At 40.4% G+C, this 20239-nt stretch overlaps 2 protein-coding genes across 4 annotated transcripts; both read left to right on the top strand.

The window, feature by feature from the left end:
- The first annotated feature begins 1615 nt into the window (after nucleotides 1-1615).
- Nucleotides 1616-4234, top strand: LOC144014973 (uncharacterized). Its single transcript, XM_077515273.1, has 2 exons — nucleotides 1616-1760; nucleotides 1887-4234. The coding sequence occupies exons 1-2, from the start codon at nucleotides 1724-1726 to the stop codon at nucleotides 2969-2971; spliced, it is 1122 nt and encodes a 373-aa protein (XP_077371399.1). The 5' UTR covers nucleotides 1616-1723; the 3' UTR covers nucleotides 2972-4234.
- Nucleotides 4235-5114: 880 nt separating this feature from the next.
- LOC144013817 (major facilitator superfamily domain-containing protein 6-like) lies at nucleotides 5115-19196 on the top strand. 3 transcript variants are annotated; one of them, XM_077513058.1, is made up of 8 exons: nucleotides 5115-5446; nucleotides 6430-7861; nucleotides 11545-11642; nucleotides 12652-12813; nucleotides 13672-13770; nucleotides 15857-16149; nucleotides 17226-17270; nucleotides 18531-18642. In XM_077513058.1, the coding sequence occupies exons 2-7, from the start codon at nucleotides 6432-6434 to the stop codon at nucleotides 17247-17249; spliced, it is 2106 nt and encodes a 701-aa protein (XP_077369184.1). In that variant the 5' UTR covers nucleotides 5115-5446; nucleotides 6430-6431; the 3' UTR covers nucleotides 17250-17270; nucleotides 18531-18642. The 3 variants fall into 3 exon arrangements, with proteins under 3 accessions (XP_077369184.1, XP_077369183.1, XP_077369182.1); XM_077513057.1 differs by lacking the exon at nucleotides 17226-17270 and having other exon boundaries at nucleotides 5118-5218; nucleotides 18531-19196; XM_077513056.1 differs by lacking the exon at nucleotides 17226-17270 and having other exon boundaries at nucleotides 5121-5446; nucleotides 18531-19196.
- The last annotated feature ends 1043 nt before the right edge of the window (nucleotides 19197-20239 follow it).

Raw genomic sequence — 20239 nt, 5'->3', positions numbered from 1 at the left:
TAAATAGATAATGAGCAAGAGGTGCTTAAAAATCACTTTTTCCTTTATCCTATATAATGACTATAAAAGACGACTATAAATGAGACTAGACTAGACTATTTGTGCCAATTGTCTTTAGTTTTCCTCATATTGTATGACCATAAACGAATATACTATACAAATTGTCTTGCCGTTATCTTCCGACTCTACTACCATAATTTAATGTACTGTTTGTACCAATTGTTTTTAGACGTCATCCTTATATTGTATATTTGATGCTTGTTTTCTTGTTGTACTTCTATTTGGATTACAAGTATTTTTTTTTAACTGATATAATTAAAGTGTAAATTGTAACTGGTTTTCTGTAAATAGTGCTAACGCAAACGTCATGACTCTGAACAGAACAAGTATGCTTTGATGTTTTGTTTTGTTTTTGCCCTCAGTTTGAGGTCCTGTTTTATAAGAAATATGTAGAACTAAATAGTGGGAAAATAAATGCGAGGATCACTACAAGTTCTTTGAAATTTTACTTGCTCCTTTTGAGTATCGTCTTTGTGTATTTTTTTTTCATAACTGTTTTGTTTGAACTTGCTGCCACTCAACATAAATTATTTTTCTTCTTTATTTGAAGAAGAAAAATAATTTATGTTGGAATGTTGTGAAAAAAATGTGAAAAGAATAGCTTAAATGTGCAAAATAAATTTAAATTGGGAGTATTATTGTGAAAGGTTCAGATTCTTAGAATGTGAGAAATACTGTATGTGGAAAATAGTTCCTGAAATGCTCTGAATGAACTAACAGATTGAAGGTGGAAAAGGAATGATGGGAAACTTGTTTGGTGAATGTCTTATTTACTTGAATGTTTTTGTTTTTTTGTGGAAAATGTGAAAAGTGCGGGATTTAGGGACATTGGACAATAGTTGTTGGGATGTCCTGAATGAGGTTAAAAAGTTAAAATGTCATAATAATAATAAGAATAATAATAAGAATAAGAATAATAATAATAATAATTGATGTCCTCATTAGGTGTTAAAATGCCCCAGTTGTTAGCTAAAGGCCAAACTGAACATGTGTTCAAGTACGACATGAGACTCCACATGGCGCCGGAGTGCTTTATCTGGCCCATGGATTTGTACGGTATTAATGTAATCTTTCTCCCGGTGACCACAACAGGTCTGCTCGCAATTTATATGATACATCCTGTCTCATACTACAGATGAGAGTAAACAATTTGACATCTGGTTCAGGCACATATAGACAAACAACCATTCATACCTACAGACAATTTTAAGTGTCTTTTATGGTTTCTGGGCCATTTTTGGCCCACTGCTGTTTTTTTAGGTTTGACTGGTGACACAGCACCATTTATTTCATTTTATTTTGTATTTTTTTAAGGGGTCATTTATTTTGGAATCCCGAACATGGAAACTCCACTTAGGAGGGAGACTTCTGCACATACTTTCTACATCCATGAAATGATGGAGATTAAGAGCTTCTTGCAATCAATTGAATAGGACCTTCTAATTCTGCCCTGTGGCCTACTTAGCCTTCAATTGCTTAACCCCCTCCTCCCTCCCTCCTCAGCTTGGCCCGCCCTCCCACGGCCTGATAAATCATTGACAAGCTCTCCTCCCTTCGTTGCTGTATGTCTTTCCATCCTCTTTGTAGTGTGTCTCATTAGGTTTTCCATCCTCCTGACCTCCCTCACTTCCAGCATGTCTAGTTTCCACATGCTGCCCGCTGGATGTCAACGGCGGTCGGAAGAAGACAAACAGATGCCCGTAAGACCAAAATTCTGTCAAATATTATTGTAGCATAATAACCCAATGTTTGCTAGCATGCAACATCTTAATGTTCTGTTTCTCATCTTTCTCCTTAAACAAACACAAATGATTTTCTCTTGCTAGTTTGCATGTGCGCAGCCATGAGGGAGCTCCTCCTCCTCGTCCTGGCCGCATCAGCCGCGTCCTCCCGGTCTCACAGTAACTGGTGCGAGCTGGGTTGCGAGTGTCGCGGAGATCTGAGGCTCGCCGTCTGTTCGCGAGCCTTCTTCACCGAGCTGCCTGGCAGAGTACCGTCCGCCACTGAACTACTGGACCTGTCCCACAACCGCATCGCCGTCATCCCCGAGCGCTCGTTCGACAAGAACCGCAAGCTGCGTGTGCTCCTGTTGCAGAACAACAACATCAGCGTGGTGCAGGATGGCGCCTTCTCGCAGCTGGAGTTCCTGCAGAAGCTGGACCTAAGCTGGAACCGGATCTCCACTCTTAGCAAAGGTTTCTCAGTGGGTTTGGCCTTCCTGCGGGAACTGCAGTTGGCTCACAACTCACTGAGCAGCCTGGACAGCGGCAGCTTCATGCACCTGGACAGCCTGCAGAAGTTGAACCTTAGCAGCAACGGCGTCCACACCATCCAAACCAGATCATTCGCCTCAATGAGCGGCTTGCGACACCTGCACCTGGATGGCAACCGGCTGACATCTCTGAAAAGCGGCATCTTCTCCATGCTGCGCTCGCTGGAGCTCCTCAACTTGGCCGGCAACAGCATCAACGAGACGCAAGTGGGCGTCTTCAAACCGCTCACCAGCATGACCCTCCTCAGCCTGGCCAACAACCGGCTGACCAGCATTTACTTCAAGACCTTCCTGAGCATCCACACCTACAGCACCCACATCCTGCTGGAGGGAAACCCGTGGAACTGTGACTGTGACCTGCAGAGAGTTTTCCGGAAGCTGAGGAGCGTCCAGAGACTCTTCCTGGATGACTACTACAACCTGACGTGCGGGGAGCCCGCCATGCTGCGCAACTACCGTCTGAGCCAGGTGGATGCAGAACTGTGCATCGCCGAGACGGTCACTGTGCTCATCATCACCGTCACTGTCGTCATAACGGTGCTGGCCGCCATGCTGATGGGGGAGAGGAAGAGGAAACGCAAGAAGGGAAGGAAGCACTGGACTCAACAGGGACAACTGTCAGACGAGTCCGACTTCTGACGCTGACTGTTTTAATTTTCTTTTATAGTGGTACCTTGGCTGATGAGTGTCCCAGCTAACAGGTTTTTCTCTTTATCATTTTTTTTCTAAGCCACAATTTGCGATTCAATCAAGCTCCAAGTTGCGCTAATAGCTAAACAATCCATTGCAAGTACTTAAATGCGAGTCAGCATTGGATGAGTCAAGTCATTAAACAGAACGGACGCATGATCTGACGCAGGAGTTCAGTCGTTGGTATCAGTCGACCCTGGATAGTTGTTTTTGTAGTGTTGTGCTAGAAGGACTAGCAGCTGAAATAACACATTTACTGTTGATTAAAGAAAGAGTAAATTCTTTACTGATACGCTCTAACAAAAGTCAACTGGAAACCACATTAAAGTGGAAGCTAACTATTAAATTACTAACTGCAGTCTACAGTGTAGATACCAGCTCCTTCTGGCACATACATTTTGATTGTATTGGAATGCATTAAACCAGTTATCATATCACCATCTTGTTTGCTTTTAGCTACTTTTAACTGGTCATTATTGCACAAACAGTATAATGAGTGACACTTTATAGAACCAGTTTATTTCTTTACATTCTCTTATTATGTTCTAGTAAGTTTTTACAACAGCCTACTGTGCAATTTTTCTTTATTAATAAACAAAAATATTGTGTTTTGTTGTTTTCCTGGATCAGATTAAATCTATTTGAATGCATTACAATGAGCAAAATGTATTGGAAATAGCGTTGGTACAGAAACTTTTGAATGAAAAAAAAAACGTTTCAGTTTCTTCTTCTTCTTCTTCTTCTTTTCTTTTTTTTGCTAGGCAGCCGCACCAAACTTCACAAGCAGTTTGGCAGCCAGTCAATAATTCTTCAAACAGGTGCTTCTTCTAAACTAATTATTGCCACTCCCTACTGTGAAACTCGACATGAAACAAAGATAATTCCATGCTGTACATTTCACCAATCCATATAATTTTGACTCATGCATGTACATCCGCAAGCTTCATGCTAACACACAATTTAAACAGATTGACGAAACTAGCCTCAATGTAGTTTTAAACCTTTAAACAACAAATAGTTGAACGCAATCTGTGTAGCATAGCAAATGTGCGATCGAATGGTGTGTTAAAAATTACTGATATACAGTCCTACTTCTCCAGCTTAGCCTTCTTCACGTTCCACCATCAAATCTAGTGTATCTAGACTGCCGCTGCCCCCTTGTAGCCCAGAATGAGACATTTTGTTTGTTTGTTTGTTTGTTTGTTTGTTTGTTTGTTTTGCAGTGTTGAATGAAAGCTCTTCATGTTGACTAAAAAAACATTAAAATACGTGTGACAAAATTGAATGACTTTTGAGATCAATTTTTGCCTTCATATCATATTTGGTTTGTATGAAAAACAATCAATATGACGTCACGTCAACTGTCAATGGAGCCAATGTCGCCCCCTGCAGGTAATAAGATTTTATGCAGTCTCGTGCAGAATGCTTTTGGATATTCATCCATCCATTTTCTTGACCAGTTATTCCTCACAAGGGTCGCGGGGGGTGCTGGAGCCTATCTCAGCTGACTTTGGGCAGTAGGCGGGGCACACCCTGGACTGGTTGCCAGCCAATCGCAGGCTTTTGGATGTTGTTTATTGATTCCTTTAATTTTTACACTCCCCAAGAAGAGTTTATTTATTTGTTTATTTTTATGTATTTACTTACTTTAAAGATTTAGAATTAGAATCCGAGTTTATCTTGGTGGTGGGTTGCCGGTCTAGACGTATTGTTTTTATGATTTTAATTTTACAATCCTAATGTGAAAAAGAAAAGAAATCGGGTCCGGATTGCGATGGGCGCCGAGCCTATATAGACCTCTAGTCGCAAGGCGAGGCAGAAGCTCCGGTCTCAGCCGGCATTGTTAATTTATTAATGACATTGGGAGGATCCCACTTTCTCGACTCGTCGAAGGAAGCTCATCGGATTTGACCCGTATTCATTCCGGATGTACAAAAATAAAAATAGAGACCAATACGTTCAGTCGCTGTCCATTCAAATTGATTATTCGCGGTGAATCGTCACACAAGAAAAAATACACACATAAACATACATCATGCATATTCCAAAATGATGTGAGGGATAGAGTTACTTGTTCATGTGATGATGTGAAGACAGTACAAACGTAACGTAACATAGTTTCTTATTTTGAAAGCAAGTTACGGAAGTTTATTTTACAACCGTTGCTGGCTTGATGGTGATGTCGGTGCAGGACAGGTGGGAACTCCGGTTCGACGAGCTAACACGAATAAAACAAACGAGCCGGCGACTAATAGATAGACGTACTACATTTACACAGTACGACGACTTATATTTGATTAAAGCGATAAACGCAGCCATATTATAGGATTTCATTGTTAAAATGTATCCTACCAGAGAGAGGAAATCTCAAAGAGAAAGTGCGAAATAATAGTTTAACGTGAATGGGATCGGTGACCTAAGCAGGTAAGCGGATGATATTTATTTCTCACCACATTTGGATTTTTTATTTTGCAGAAAATTTCCTAGCTCACACAATATTGTTATTTGTTGTTCAATAATGTGTTCAATGTAGCTTTAATTTCCAAGATAGCGCTTAATGTTATCTCGTCTACAAGTGTTTTAGTTTGATCTGACGTACACCTGTTTCTTTGAGCGTTTGTTAAAAGAAAGAAAGAACTTCCGCGTCGGGGCGTGTGACGGACGTGTTTCCAAACTGCGGTGCGGGACAGACGCTCTGTGTCTTTAAAAGGTCCCCTGACATGCTATGTTTCAGTGGCTTGTGTTGTGAATAATTCACTCATTTCGAACTCCCTAATAGCGTCACTGTATACTGTGTAGGGGTTAGTATCAAGTTTACAAAAAAAAAAAAGCTCTAGTCATTATGGAGTTATTCACTATTCATTTATTTATTTTTACTCCATACATATGAAGTTTTATAGTTGGGTTAAAAAAAGAAAATAAAAAAGTATCATTACACATTTGTACACCGTGACCTATGTAGCCGATTTTAAAACTCCACTAAAAATACGTACTTGGTGATTAGAAAGTAGAGAATGAGTTAATGATTCTGAACAAATGCTGTGTTCACAGTCAAGTTCTCCAAGTTTTTTCACCAAGTAGCCTCTACATTACAGCAGCATAGGGGGTTTAATTTAACATTATGCACAGCTTGATTTTTTCTAAATTATAAGAAAATGGGGGGAGAAGAATCCTCAAATCTTAACGTGAGGAGTGGATTTGTCCCGATAATAGTCAAAACCTAGTCGGCGCTGACAATATTACTCGAAAGTCCAATTTTTGCTCACGACACAAAGGAGTTGTAACTGTAAATACTCAAAAGTTTCAAAAGTTCGTACACTCAACTTAGTCAAGATATCACTGTATTTGGAATCAGAATGGCTGCGGGAATTTCAAGGCCCTTATGTTTGCATTTCATATTTCTCCAGATATGCCAGCTGATGACAAGGTTGCCATCCTGACCGACGATGAGGACGATCCACAGGACATGTCTGTGCCGGAGGGGGCGTTCAACAAACTGTCATTGCAGCAGAGCAGCGTTCCCGTTCCTGCTCCTCCTTCCGTCGACTCCTCGGCCGAACTGCCGGCAACCTCGCAGTCCAGTCCGTCCTTGAATTGCTGCGAGAGCATATTCCACCGGATCAACACTCACCTCCTCATCTCGAAAATCTTCTACTTCTTCTTCTACGCCGCCTACGGCTCGCTGCACCCGCTGCTCGCCGTCTACTACAAGCAGCTGGGCATGACCGCCAGTCGCAGCGGCCTCCTGGTGGGCATCCGTTACTTCATCGAGTTTTGCAGCGCGCCGTTCTGGGGCATCGTGGCCGACCGCTTCAAGAAGGGTAAGGCGGTGTTGCTGTTCTCGGTCTTCTGCTGGTTGGTGTTCAACTGCGGCATCGGCTTTGTGAAGCCGGCTGACATGAAATGCGTGGAGGCGGGTGCCGACGTGACCACGTCGTCCACGCCGACAACCACTCTCCTGCCCGGAAACTTCACACAGGACAGCAACTCCAGCGAGCGCATCCGCCGCAGTCTCGTCGACCTCCGCTGGATCATGAAGTTCGCGGTCCCCAGAAGCAAGCGAAGCGTCGACGACGCAACCCCCGATATCAACACCACCACCACAACCGTCGCCCCTGCCCCGACGACGATTCCCAAGGAGCATCATATCATCTATGACTCCTCCCAAGTGGAGAACATCTTCCTCATCATTTTACTGCTCATCATCGTGGGCGAATTCTTCAGCGCGCCGGCCGTCACCATCGTGGACACGGTCACGCTGCAGTACCTCGGCAAGGCCCGCGATCGCTACGGCCTGCAGAGGATGTGGGGCTCTCTGGGCTGGGGGCTCGCCATGCTGCTGGTGGGCATCTGGATCGACCACACGCACGTTAGCGTCGCCATCGACGGCCTGGGCTGCATCCTGCCCGACTTCCGCCTGCGCAACTATCAGATCGCCTTCATCGTCTTCGGCGTGCTTATGGGCCTGGCGTTTGTCGTCGCCACCCAGTTCTACTTTGAAAAGAGTGCGGAATATCGGCGGGAGGTTCCGGAGGGTGTAGCGGAAGAGGCGGGCAGCTCGCGGGCGCCATCCGGCTCGGATTCGGCCGCCGCCGATCAGGAATTCCACTACAGTGACCTTCTGAAGCTGCTGTGCAGCGTGCGCTACAGCTCGGTTCTATTCGTGGCCTGGTTCATGGGCTTCGGCTACGGATTTGTCTTCAGCTTCCTGTACTGGCACCTGGAGGACCTTCACGGCACTTACACACTCTTTGGCGTGTGCTCTGTCCTGAGTCACGTCTCGGAGCTTGCCGCCTACTTCACCAGCCACAAGTTCATTGAGCTGGTGGGACACATCAGGTGAGATCTTGGAAAATGCACCACATTTTTATTGACATGAATTGGATGGATGGGTAGATGATAGATACAGTAGATGTTGTCCAACTCAAAGTCCTGGGGTCAGATCCAGCCCGCTACATTATTTTTAGGGGTGTGAATTGCCTAGTACCTGACGATTCGATTCGTATCACGATTCACAGGTCACGATTCGATTCGATACCGATTAATCCCGATACGAATTTATAAGTCGATTGTTGCGATTTTTTTTCATTCAAATTTAGAAAATACTAATCAGTAAGCTTGTAGAGTGTAAGATTTATATGAAAATGTATTATTTATTTATCTGAAATTTCAGTCTTATAGAGGTTGTAATCTGTTTCATGTTTGAACAGCATTAAAATAAAATATTAAGGCTTAATGTTCCGTTCATATAACATTCTTCCATGCTTAAGGTGTGAATCCTAAAAAAAAAAAAAAAAAAAAAAAAAAAAAATAATAATAATAAAAAAAAAATCGATTTTGCCTATTATTGAATCGATTCGAGAATCGCGCGATGTAGCATCGCGATATATCGCCGAATCGATTTTTTTTAACACCCCTAATGCTCAAGGTGTGAATCCTAACCCGAAGTCAGACGTTTTGTTGAATATTTTTCCATTAAAAATGGAAGTTTAAAAATCGATTCACAAAAAAAAAAAAAAAAAAAAGGCAATGATGATAAGACGTTGAATCGGTAAGACTACCGAATGAACAATTCTGAGCTCTTTAAAAAAAATAATAGTAAAATAATAATATAATAAATAAAAATCAATTCAGCCGCCTATTGAATCGATTCGAGAATTGCGCGATGTAGTATCACGATATATCGCCGAATCGATTTGTTTTAACACCCCTAATTATTTTAGAAGTCCCTGCAGAGCAAAATCATTATACGTTTGAAGAATATGTCCAAAAACATGTGCAAGGACTGAGAACTATGTCCTTTTGGACAGTGTCAATTAGGGATGAAACAATTAATGGAATAAATCGTAATTTGATTACAAAAAAAAAAACTAAGCCAAATTTCCACCTCTAATGGTCCACAGTAATTTTTCCACATGGACTAATAATCCAGCAGTTACACACACCGCGGGTTAGCCAGTTAATAGCCAATCGACAGCCTGATTCGATGACACCCATGTCACTCACCAGACCATGCCCCGCCTTTTAAATCCATACATACTCAGTCACAGATACTAGAGGAAAACATGACGATGCCGACCCCAAGTAGACAAAATAATACTTGTACCGAATATGCATGTTATTGTTGAATAATCCAAAATAGCATTTATCCGATAGCAGGGAGTCCTCGGGTTACTTCGTACTATGTTGTTTTGACTTTCCGGCGCCCGTGCCTTGTCCGTAGCACCTTCTTTTTCGTTAATTTCCCACAGTGATCGCGCCATTTTAAAGTTATTTAAAGTTGTGTTGTTGTTACCTCCAGCAACGGTCGTCCATTGAGCAGGTCGGTTCTCCATCAGGTGCGTCACATTTACGCGTTTAACTTTGAATTAGCTCCGCGCTCGCGCTGCCGTCCTTCAAGCAATGAATGTGTGCGCGGAATCACCAAATATTAGTTGCTCATTAGTAGCGCATATGTTTTCTTTGGTTTTTTGTTTTTTAATTACTCTGCAAAGTATTTTGATGTAAATATCTACTTTAAATCTCATCTGCTCCGGAAAACGTATAAATACGTTCTATTTAAAATGTTTAAGTGTCCCAAAAACGTGTGTGTGTGTGTGTGTGTGTGTGTGTGTGTATATATATATATATATATATATATATATATATATATATATATATATATATATATATATATATATATATATATATATATATATATATATATATTTTTTTTTTTTATCGCTAGAGCATAAAGAAGGCTTTGATGCAGCCTCTCTACTGTCGAGAATGATTGAAGCAATGGTAGATATAAAAACGGCCAGCAGGGGACAGCAGAGTATAATAGATCAACCAGGGCCATGTTGAAAACAAGCTGTTTCCCCACAATTCTAAGCAAACTTCGAAATGCTAATTGCTGCAAAATGGAAACAGATAGAAATATACTTCTTTTTTTTCCTGATGAAAGAAGAGACTAAATCTTTATTTTGGTAGGTTCTAGGGGTGTTAAAAAAAAAAAATCGATTCGGCGATATATCGCGATACTACATCGCGCGATTCTCGAATCGATTCAATAATCGGCAGAATCGATTTTTTTTTTTTTTTTTTTTTAAGGATTCACACCTTGAGCATGGAAGAATGTTATATGAACGGCACATTAAGCCTTAATATTTTTATTTTAATGCTGTTCAAATGTGAAACAGATTGCAAACTGTTTGTGTACAGTGGCTCACGGTTATAAGCCTCAAGTTTTAGATAAATCTATTCATACAAATCTTACAGTGTACATGTACAAATTTACTGATAGTATTTTCTAAATTTGAATGGAAAAAAATCGCAACAATCGACTTATAAATTCGTATCGGGATTAATCGGTATCGAATCGTGACAATTCGTATCGGGATTAATCGGTATCGAATCGAATCGTGACCTGTGAATCGTGATACGAATCTAATCGTCAGGTACTAGGCAATTCACACCCCTTGTAGGTTCCATATTTTTATAGCACTAGAACACAATATTCTGTAGGCCTTGCCAAATCAGTCAAAATCCAGTAAAACAGCCCGGAGCAAAGGGGGTTGCTTCAGTAAACATGGCTGGGAGTGAATGAGTTAACAGTGAAATCCTACTTAGTCGAAATTCAGGTTACATTGCCAGCATTGGAACGGAACTTGGCCGTAACACGAGGACTCCATGTACTTGATCAATTGATCGAACAATAGATTGAATACTCAATTCTAATCTTATAGCTGCAGCCCTATTGTCAATATTTTATTTATTTATTTATTTATTTTCATTTCATTTCATTTTATTTTAGCTTGTTTACCTGCCAAAAGTGCCTGTGGCTAAAGCCCATTTGTGGCAGGACTTTTACTTTCTAGACCTGATTAACCAACCCTGTTATCTACATCATAGTTGTACGTTTTTAGTGACAGCAAATGGTCGAGATTTGGTGTCTATCATATTTTTTTGGGCCAAAAATTAAGTTTTAATACAAATTTTAATTCCACAAGGGAAATTACAATTTCAGTTTCACAAGCACGAAGAGTAGCATTTTTGAACCCCTGGTTCTATGCGGGTTTTGTGCTCAAGGGCACCATGCCGAGCATCTCCACGGCATCCAGTCCTGATCAACCATTCATCCATCTGTCATTGATGTGGTGGTGAATTTGCAGTCAGCTGCAACTTTTTAGAGCGTGTGTTCGATGTCCTTCTGCCAGCCCTTCACATTCCGTCCGGATGCCATTAAAGGGAGATTACACAGGCTGTATTCTCTGCGTGGTTGCATGCCATTAAAGGGCGACTACACATAACTACGTTGACGTCCCATTGTGGTGCTCTTTCAAAGGTCGCACCTCGCCGTCATGTGTGTGTCTGCAAACATGTTGTGTGTGTTCTGAGTAAACACAACAATCCTGACTAGTAATGGTGAATGTGTGGTCTAAGGGTGTGTCGTATTAAGATTGCTTTGTTCATGTAGGAAAGTGTTGACGATTTTAGACATAAAGATGTCACCCAGATAGATGCTTACGTTTTGCCCTCAGGGTGCTTTACATCGGCCTGGGCTGCAACACGGCGCGATACCTCTACATCTCGTACCTGCAGAATGCCTGGACTGTGCTGCCAATGGAGGTCCTGCAAGGTAATATTCATAAATGGTTTGCATTTTTTTTTGTTTCCAAATCCCTTTATGAACTAAATTAGGCAACAGTTGAACAAAAATTTTAGATTTTAAAGGTAGTTATTCATCAATTTGTTGTGCTTTGTGTAGTTGGTGATGTAATGAGGCAATTCTTCCTGCATTTGGTTTCAGTTACAATTTTGGCCACAATGAAAGTGGTGTGTCAAATTTAGTAACACTCTGAGGAATTGTAAGTTCCTGACAAGCTTAGTTTCTTAAAATACTTTGGGGGGGGGGTTTCCCTTGGAGGATGGTTCTTTTACTTGTTATGGTCTTTAATTCAGTCATTAGTCATGCATAGTGGTCGAATAAGACAGTAGTCACACATATATACATATATACAGTAGTCAATTCCCATAAACTGCATAACTCACAAACATAAAGTCACATAAAATATACCCACATGATTTTCATTTCATACACACATCTACTCAAACTCATTTGCTCCAAAAATGTATAAATATATTCTATTTTAAAAATTACCATGCTCCCAAAGATGTATTTATATGTGTTTAATGTTTTTTTTTTATGCTAGAGCATACAGAAGGGTTTGATGCAGCCTCTGAAGAGAATGCATAAAGCAATGGTAGTTATTACAGAAACGGCCAGCAGGTGGCAGTAGAGTATAAGAGATCAACCAGGGCCATGTGGCAAAAGCCTCTTTTTTTTTCCCCACAGATTTGTGAATAATGATGCAATTTTATTCTAATGCTAATTGCTGCGAAACACAAATGGATAAAAAATATCCTTTTTTTTTTCTGATGAAAGAACAGACTCTAATCTTTCTTTTGGTATGTTTGGTAGCAAAATCAATCAAAATCCAGTGAAACAGCCGGGAGTGAAGGGGGTTGCTTCACTGAAAATGACTGGGAGTGAATGAGTTTAGAAAAAAAAATATGGTCAAAAGAAGTCAAATGTTTAGTATAAGTGAATGTTACAGGATGTCATGTGACCTGTGGTTGCGTTGCAGGTGTGACACATGCCTCTGTTTGGGCCGCTTGCATTTCCTTCTTGAGCGCCGCCGTCCCGCCCGATCTCAGGACGTCCGCCCAGGGCATCCTGCAGGGTCTTCACCTCGGGCTGGGCCGCGGCTGTGGCGCCATGGTGGGAGGGCTGCTGGTTGGTAATTTTGGTATGATGCCCTAATTCATTTGGGATTGTTTGTGATTCATTTGTGTGCATGTTCATCTTAAATGACCGCTTTTAGATTCTCCTCATGTGGAAGGATTTGTGGTTATGATACATGTAGTTTATTCTTGCATTAAATGCATGTGAGTGTTTCATAGTGTGATGTTTTCAATAAAAGACAAATATCTGTCATATATACATCATTACCAGTTTATCAGTTTACCAGTTTAACAAAAATGTTAAAATAAAAGTTATGTGGCATTTTGCAATGGTCAGCAGCTTCTAAATTCAAAGTTATCTAGTAACAAGAAAGGTCAAAGGAGGGCGGAAAAAAGGGGGGAATCTCCTTTGGAATTTAAACTTAATAATTATTGGAACGGTATTATAAAGTACTATACATATATAAACGTTTTGTTTTGTCATAAGATATCAATGCAAAATCTATGTCCCTCCTTGCCCACATAAGAGAGCACCACAGTACACGAATTGTTCATTGTTTTGATTTCATTTTACTTGAGCAACTTCATATCTGAAGCTTGTTCATTCCCCACATTTTTCCTCTGTACGCAAGACAAAAAATGTACTAAGCGATTGCTCGTTACTGGAAAAACCAGTAAGTTTGGGGAACTTGAAAGTCAAGGGATCACTACACGAATTATGCTCAAATGTATTTTCACCAACTATATTTAAGTTTCCTGTTAAGAGACAGCCTTCAATGTCACAAATTCCTGGTTCATTCATTTTCATTCCCATTAAAAATTCCTGGAATTTGTTTAAAATCCTTGACCATCATTTCCAAGACGATGCTGTCATGTGTAAAGCAAAACGGCTGCACACATATTCACTGATCCCATTTTTGTAGGCGCTGCAGCGTCATTCCGGGGGATTGGCATGGCTTCCCTGATCATACTCCTCATCTTCGTACTCATCCAGTGTCTGACAGGCGAAAGGGAGGGAAACGGTGAGTCACTCCCTACTTTCCAAACCTTCGGGTTATCACTGAGCATGTAAATACTGAAAGAGGCTCCTTGGTTTATGAAGGTTCTGAGTCCTTACATATCAAACTTCAATCCGATATTGATTAATTATGGACCAACAATTCTTTTTAAATATCAAGGACATGATAAAAACTCCACAAACATTAAAGGGGTATTCAAGAATCTTTTGTCACTGTGTGGATCATCTTCACATTTAGTTCTCGATTCCGTCAGTCAATCTGCCGCAACGACATCGTGCATGCTCGTTCCTAGCTTCATCATTGTAGCGCCACCAATATCACCACGTGCTTTGAAAATGGCTGAGTGCCGCAAGAGGACGTCTGTCTCTGAAGTGAGGCCGGCTGCAGAGACTGATGAAGATGAGCCCGCACGTTCCCGGCGTTTGATCGGCGGTTCCCCCAGACGAGCAGGAGAGCGGATGTTTGGCTGCGACTTTTCGAGAAGATCCTTGAATACACATTTAAATTCCAAATTCAGGTTCAGTCAGTTTATTTTAGCACAATTTCAAAACAGTGCAAGGAGGGAATGAAGCCAAAATGGCTTACATGAGATTCCACTCCATACTCAAAGGGTTATTACAAATTTGTACCAAAAACAAGATTCTAGATAGACATAGACAATAAAATCTATTAAAACAAGAGAACAAAATAAATTGAATTAAGGAAAGAAAGAACAGAGAATAACAGGTACATACAGTAAAAATGGCTTTAAGATTTCATTATAAGTAAACAGAGGAAGATGTATAATAATAAGAGTAAATGTAGCTTCAATAATTTTTTAAAAACAGTATGAGGATGAATTTTTTTTAACGACGTATCTGTCATGAATCCATTCATTATGGAATATTTTTGAAAGAGAGGTAAAGAAGGTTCACGAGGGTCGGATGAAGAAATTATTCTTTAAAATCTCTTACGTAGACAGTAGTTTACTCAGATATGTGGAATAGGTTACTGCCCAAACAATGTTACAATAATTCATGAAAGGAAATTAAAAAAAATGAAATTACAAGGTTACATAGGCAGTTGAATGGACACTTGTTCAAAATAACCAATCATTTCATCTTTCACTAGATTGACACGTTTTTCCAGTTGAGACGCTCGTCCACAACAATTAAACAAATTGGACATTGCGGAGGCAGTAATTGGTTAAATGAGTTTGTTTATTAATTGAAGTAATATGTGTTATAATCACTTAAGTGTTAGACAAACATTGACATCAGCAAGGGTGAGATGAAAATTTTTCATTATTCAAATTCAACAATTGTAAACATAAAAAAATTAAAAAGATTCTGAATTGTCTCAAATTGTTATAAATCAGGTCGTTCTTAAATGTAAGAATTATGTTCAAATTCATGTGAACAATAAGTTTCAAGAAAACGGTAAGATACAAAGAAAATGGCCTTTAAAATTCAATTTTATTATGAATTTATGAGGGAAAAGACATATTAAAATAATCAATTCATGGTTTTTTGAATAGCTATCAGGCTTGAAAAGGAAAATCGATTCAATAACATTTTTTTTTTTGTTGTTTGTTTTTTTTAAACCCAGCCCTACTTAATGGTTAGCACATCCACCTAACGATTCTAAGGTTGGGTTGGAAACCGGTTTCTGTCCTTCCTGTGAGGAATTTTCATGTTCTCCCTGTGCTTGTGTGTGTTTGTGTCTTCTCTTCCTTCCAAATCCATGCAAATTCATGCATGTTAGGTTCAGTTAATACTCCAAATTGTCTTCATGTGAATGGTTGTTTGTCTCTATGTGCCCCACAATTGTCTGGTGATCAGTCTAAGGTGTAACCTGACTCTGAAAATCAACTGGGAAAGCATGACCCACATGATGACACATTATTTAAAAAAAAAAAAAAAAGGATGAATATTACTGTCATTCTGTGGTTAACTATGACACAAACTCGGGAACGTAACTCAGTCGTCGTCGTAACCCGACGGGATTCAAACCCCCGATCAATCAGAGCTGTGAGACGGATGTGCTAACCACTCCGACCTATTCAAATCGAACCTTTGACGTTTCTCTTCTTTGTCTTTTGTTATACTAGAGGACAAAATGTTGGCAGAGAACATTCCAGTGCCCTCCAGCCCCGTTCCCATTGCCACCATTGACCTGGTGGAGAACCAAAGCCTCAGAGGGAGCCCCGCCCTCAACCAGCAGGTCGCCCCTCTTCCTGTGAAGAAGACCAAATATCAAGAAGAGCAGGAGGACATAGCCCGGCCGGCCTGGGTGCTCTCGGGTGCCCCCTGGGTCACCATCGCCTTCGCCATTGCTCAGATCAAAGAGATGGTGAGCATGGCCAAGAGTGGACAGTTGCCACGCGAGACGCAGCCCTTGCAGGTGAACCTTGTCATTTCACACAAAACATATCCCTTCATTTTAGTGTCTGGTTTGGTTTAATAGACCGTTTGATCGTGTTTGTAAACATTAGGCGCCCAGGTACTTCCGGGTGGCAGAACGAGAGTGACTCCCGTTGACATGAATTGCAAAAACGTGACAAAAACTTATCAGATATACCCCGAAACATTTAGTTTTGTTTTCCTTAAAAAAGTAAGCTGTGGCCGAGGAGGATAAATGGAGCTGATTTTGTAAATCGTTGTACAGAGAAAAGGTTAAAGCAGTCGCTAGCCACTACGAGGATTAAAAACTGGTGATCAAACGTTTATCATTGGATTTGTAGAGTATATTTTCGCACTGATTTATAAAATTACTCATAAACATCCCTAGTAAATCGTTTGGCTGTATGCAAGTAATATTGCAAAACATGGTAGATAGACTTAGAGCATTTTATCCTTTACAGTGTCAAAAGAGCAAGCAACAGAAAAGTCAATGAATTGGCTAGTCGCTCTGTGATGATGATTGTGTGTGCATTGCCGATCCTTATTTTTCACTTAAAGGAAAACCATAGGTGCTGCAAATTTTATTTTTATTCATCAGTAAATTAAAAGAAATCTGCCAACTGCATTTTTTTATTTTTTTTATTTGACTTCCATTGAGTCGAACTGCTTCAAGGCGAGCTGGATCACACCTACAGGATCTGAATTTACACCACATCGAAGTCGGTCAACTCATCTCTGTTCAAGTATAAATTGCAGTCAGTCTGTGTCCTTTTGAAGCCATTTACATCATGTGTCACAACTTTTTAATTGACAATTCAGTTTTTAAAAGTACGGTGGTAGAGAAGTAGGCTTAAAAAAAAAAAAAAAAAACATTTATACTTGGGGCTGACTTCACTTTTGTTGTGCAGCATAACAGATGAAAGCCGTTTCACCATGTTTACTTTATATCCTGAGCTTCACGAATTGACCCGAACCTGCAAACCATACTGGTTTTATAGTCAGTGAACATTTCCTTAATGCAATGGTTTTATTTACTAGTGATGGCATCATCGAATATGCTCCCTCTTTTGCCACCAGGAAATATGTATGACGTCATGTTGAAAAGGTCCATATAAATGTAATGTATGTCTCCAGGTTCCAGCTATGTGCTCTGCATGCATGCATTTTATTTTGAAGTTAGCGTGTACTGTATACTGACAGAGTATGTCCCTTTTCAATGATTTCCTGTGTGATGATATCAATCTTTCTGACTTGATGCTTCCTTTTCTTACTGGTGGCCCCTTTTGCTGCAGAGAGGTGAGACATTTGTTAGCCTATTTGTGCTTGTGCATGTGTGCACTATTTGGTAGTGTTGTATGAGAGGCCTACAGGGATATATTTCTGGACTACCTCTTACATTCTGTTGGAATGCTCAGACATATGTAGCACTTTCATACACACTGCTGAAATGCTCTCACGCACACGCACGCATGCACACGCACACACACTCACACATTCTTTCTTTTTTTTCTTAATTTTTACTCAGACACTTCTAAAACGATCTCACACACTACTGTGATTCTCACACATCTCACTATAATCATATAATGTATGTACTGAAATATTTAATTTTAATAAGGAATATGAGAGCATTTCAGTAGTATATGTGACACTGTTTGAGTGTGCGTGAGCAAAAAAAAATAAAAAATCAGTGTTTGTTTCCATAGTGTGTATGAATGTTTTTGTGTTTCAGTAGTGTTAGAGCATTTTAGTCGCATGCATGAGTTTTTCAGCAGTGTGATTGACCAAAGAAAACGTGTGATTGCATTATACTAGTGTGGATGAGTGTTTTTGTTGTGTGTATGGACGTGTTTCAGTAGTGACTGCAAAGGCATTTCAGTTGCGTTAATGTGTTTGTCGTGGATGTGAGTTTGAGTACTGTGTATGAGAGTTTCAGTAATGTATATGAGTTTGTGTAGAAGATTATTTCAGTTGTGTGAAGGAGAGAGTGTTTCCATAATCTGAGTAAAAGTATTTTCAGTAGTGTGAGAGTTCTATAGTATTGTGTATTAGAGCTTTTCAGTGTATAAAAGTCTTTGTTGTGTGAGAATGTTTCAGTAGTGTGCATGAGTTTTTGAGAGCATTTTAGTTGCATGTATGGGATTTTTAGTGGTGTGTTTCAGTGTTTTAGTAGTGTGTTGTTGCAATGTTTCAGCCATATAACTGAGAGGAAATCCTGCATTATACCCCTGACGTCCTCTCATAGTCGTACACGCATGCACTTGATGGTGTGTGATATCTTTCTGCATGTCCTCCACTATTCTTCCTTGCATGACATTCACATAAATCTGTAATCACATACATGGGCAACGTGTGTCAGCTGTTTCTCGTTTTGACGGCCAGGTTCCTAACGACGGAGCGGGGGATGCGGCGCACAGACAGACTGGTCACGGTAGCATCCAGCCCACAGCCGGGCCGAGCCCCGCCCCCACATCGCCTACAGACTGTAACAAAGAGCAGGAAACGCCGGATGACCTCCGGTCGACACATGAAAAGAACAACTTCAAGTTTCAGTAGTTGAACTTCTTGTCACTTTAAAGCCTTCCCCTGATGACAAAGTGCCTCTTTCGTAAGTTCTGCCATATGATGGTGATTTAATTTAAACTTAATTTAAAAATTGTCTATTTTAGGGCTTTGCTGAGCTGGTATGTGAAACCAGTTTTTACATCAACATTGCTGTTTGCTTGACAAAAGTCGATTTTACGCGCCTTCCACATTCCCAGCGAAGCACTAATACTCAAATCAGTATTTAAATCCATCCTGTCATCGCAGTCATTTCAGTTTTGTTTTGTTTTTATTGTTTTTTTTTCTTTGTATCATGGATTACAGATGTAGTGACTGCACTTTGGGAACTAATCATGCCTTCAAACTCTCAGCTCACTGAAAGTGACCAGTTAAAAATAAAAATGCCAAAGAATTCCCATTGCTGTAAATGTATCACTAATGGCCTGTTTCAACTGTCTGATCTTGATCTTGCACTGACATAAAAATATTTCCTTGCCTGCGGAATGTTTTTGAACTTCTGTCATTGACCACTTGGTGGCAGTAGCGCACTGAAAGAGTCGTTCTCAAGGAGCCAGTGCATGCGTGTGGAGGGTTATTGAGGTCGTGATGCGCCTACAAATGATTGGCGTGTGTGGGAGGGTAGTATTAAGCTTCCTCAAAAAGTAGACTATTGTGTAAAAAAAAAAAAAAAAAAAAAAATGGTGTGATGTGTGTGTAGCCCCTCACAGGACTCAAGTTTACGCACAACCAGGATTTAAGGGTGCCTCTGCAGCAAAATAGACCTATGCAATATAGATTCCCATGTCCTTGAGGTGTCAAAGGGGGTTTCCAGTCATTTCTTTAATGTGGATTAATATCAGTCGTGTCTCTCAAGCCCTCTATTAGCCAGCAACAGTTTAAAAAAAAAAAAAAAAAAAAAACGCGGGGAATTTCCAACACAATGTCGTTGCTGTGCCTATGTTTTGTCAGTGATAGGGGCCAATGTCAGCCGTCTCTCAAGGTCCTCTTCAGATCGGGGCCCTGTTGCAGCGTTTCTGGCTACAAAATCAATATTTGTGACTCCACTTGTGTTGTTGATATTTCTCTTTATTGCCGTCATAGAGGCCCAGTTAAGTGAGAGCATACCTGGGCAGGCACATATGAATCATAAATTCCATCTTCAGATGGTAATCGATACAATGATTTTGAACAATAGGTTCCACAGTGGTCCTTTTGTGAGCGCTTACTAACCCTGTGGATGATGAGTGGCGCTTTGATATGTCTCAGCATGTTGCATGTTGTGTTTCATCTTAAATCTTAAGCACATTACAAGCGTCTTTGCAGTCATTCTGTTAACATAATCACGTTTGGAAATTAAATGCATGAAACGTGATTACAAGAGAAAATTCAGCATTTTCATTGACCAGCTGCAAAGCTAACCTAACCTTTAGTCATCCTATGAGGGGAAAATAATACAGGTTCTGATAACTTGGTACAATGGAAAACTAGATTTTTATTTTAAGAGCTACCTCGCATTGGCTCAGGTGTTTATGCCATCAAAACATGTT

This window comes from Festucalex cinctus, chromosome 2 (assembly GCF_051991245.1).
Source record: "Festucalex cinctus isolate MCC-2025b chromosome 2, RoL_Fcin_1.0, whole genome shotgun sequence".
Classification (NCBI taxonomy): Eukaryota; Metazoa; Chordata; class Actinopteri; order Syngnathiformes; family Syngnathidae; genus Festucalex; species Festucalex cinctus.
This window is presented reverse-complemented; position numbering and strand designations above follow the sequence as displayed.

What these genes read in the sequence shown, in the direction of transcription:
- LOC144014973 (XM_077515273.1), top strand. Translation starts at nt 1,724, where the DNA reads ATGTCAACGGCGGTCGGAAGAAGACAAACAGATGCCC. An exon ending in AAGAAGACAAACAGATGCCC is followed by an intron (nt 1,761 to 1,886) that starts GTAAGACCAAAA and finishes TTCTCTTGCTAG; the next exon opens with TTTGCATGTGCGCAGCCATG.
- LOC144013817 (XM_077513057.1), top strand. Translation starts at nt 6,432, where the DNA reads ATGCCAGCTGATGACAAGGTTGCCATCCTGACCGACGATGAGGACGAT. An exon ending in GCTGCTGGTTGGTAATTTTG is followed by an intron (nt 12,814 to 13,671) that starts GTATGATGCCCT and finishes CCATTTTTGTAG; the next exon opens with GCGCTGCAGCGTCATTCCGG. An exon ending in AGGCGAAAGGGAGGGAAACG is followed by an intron (nt 13,771 to 15,856) that starts GTGAGTCACTCC and finishes TTGTTATACTAG; the next exon opens with AGGACAAAATGTTGGCAGAG.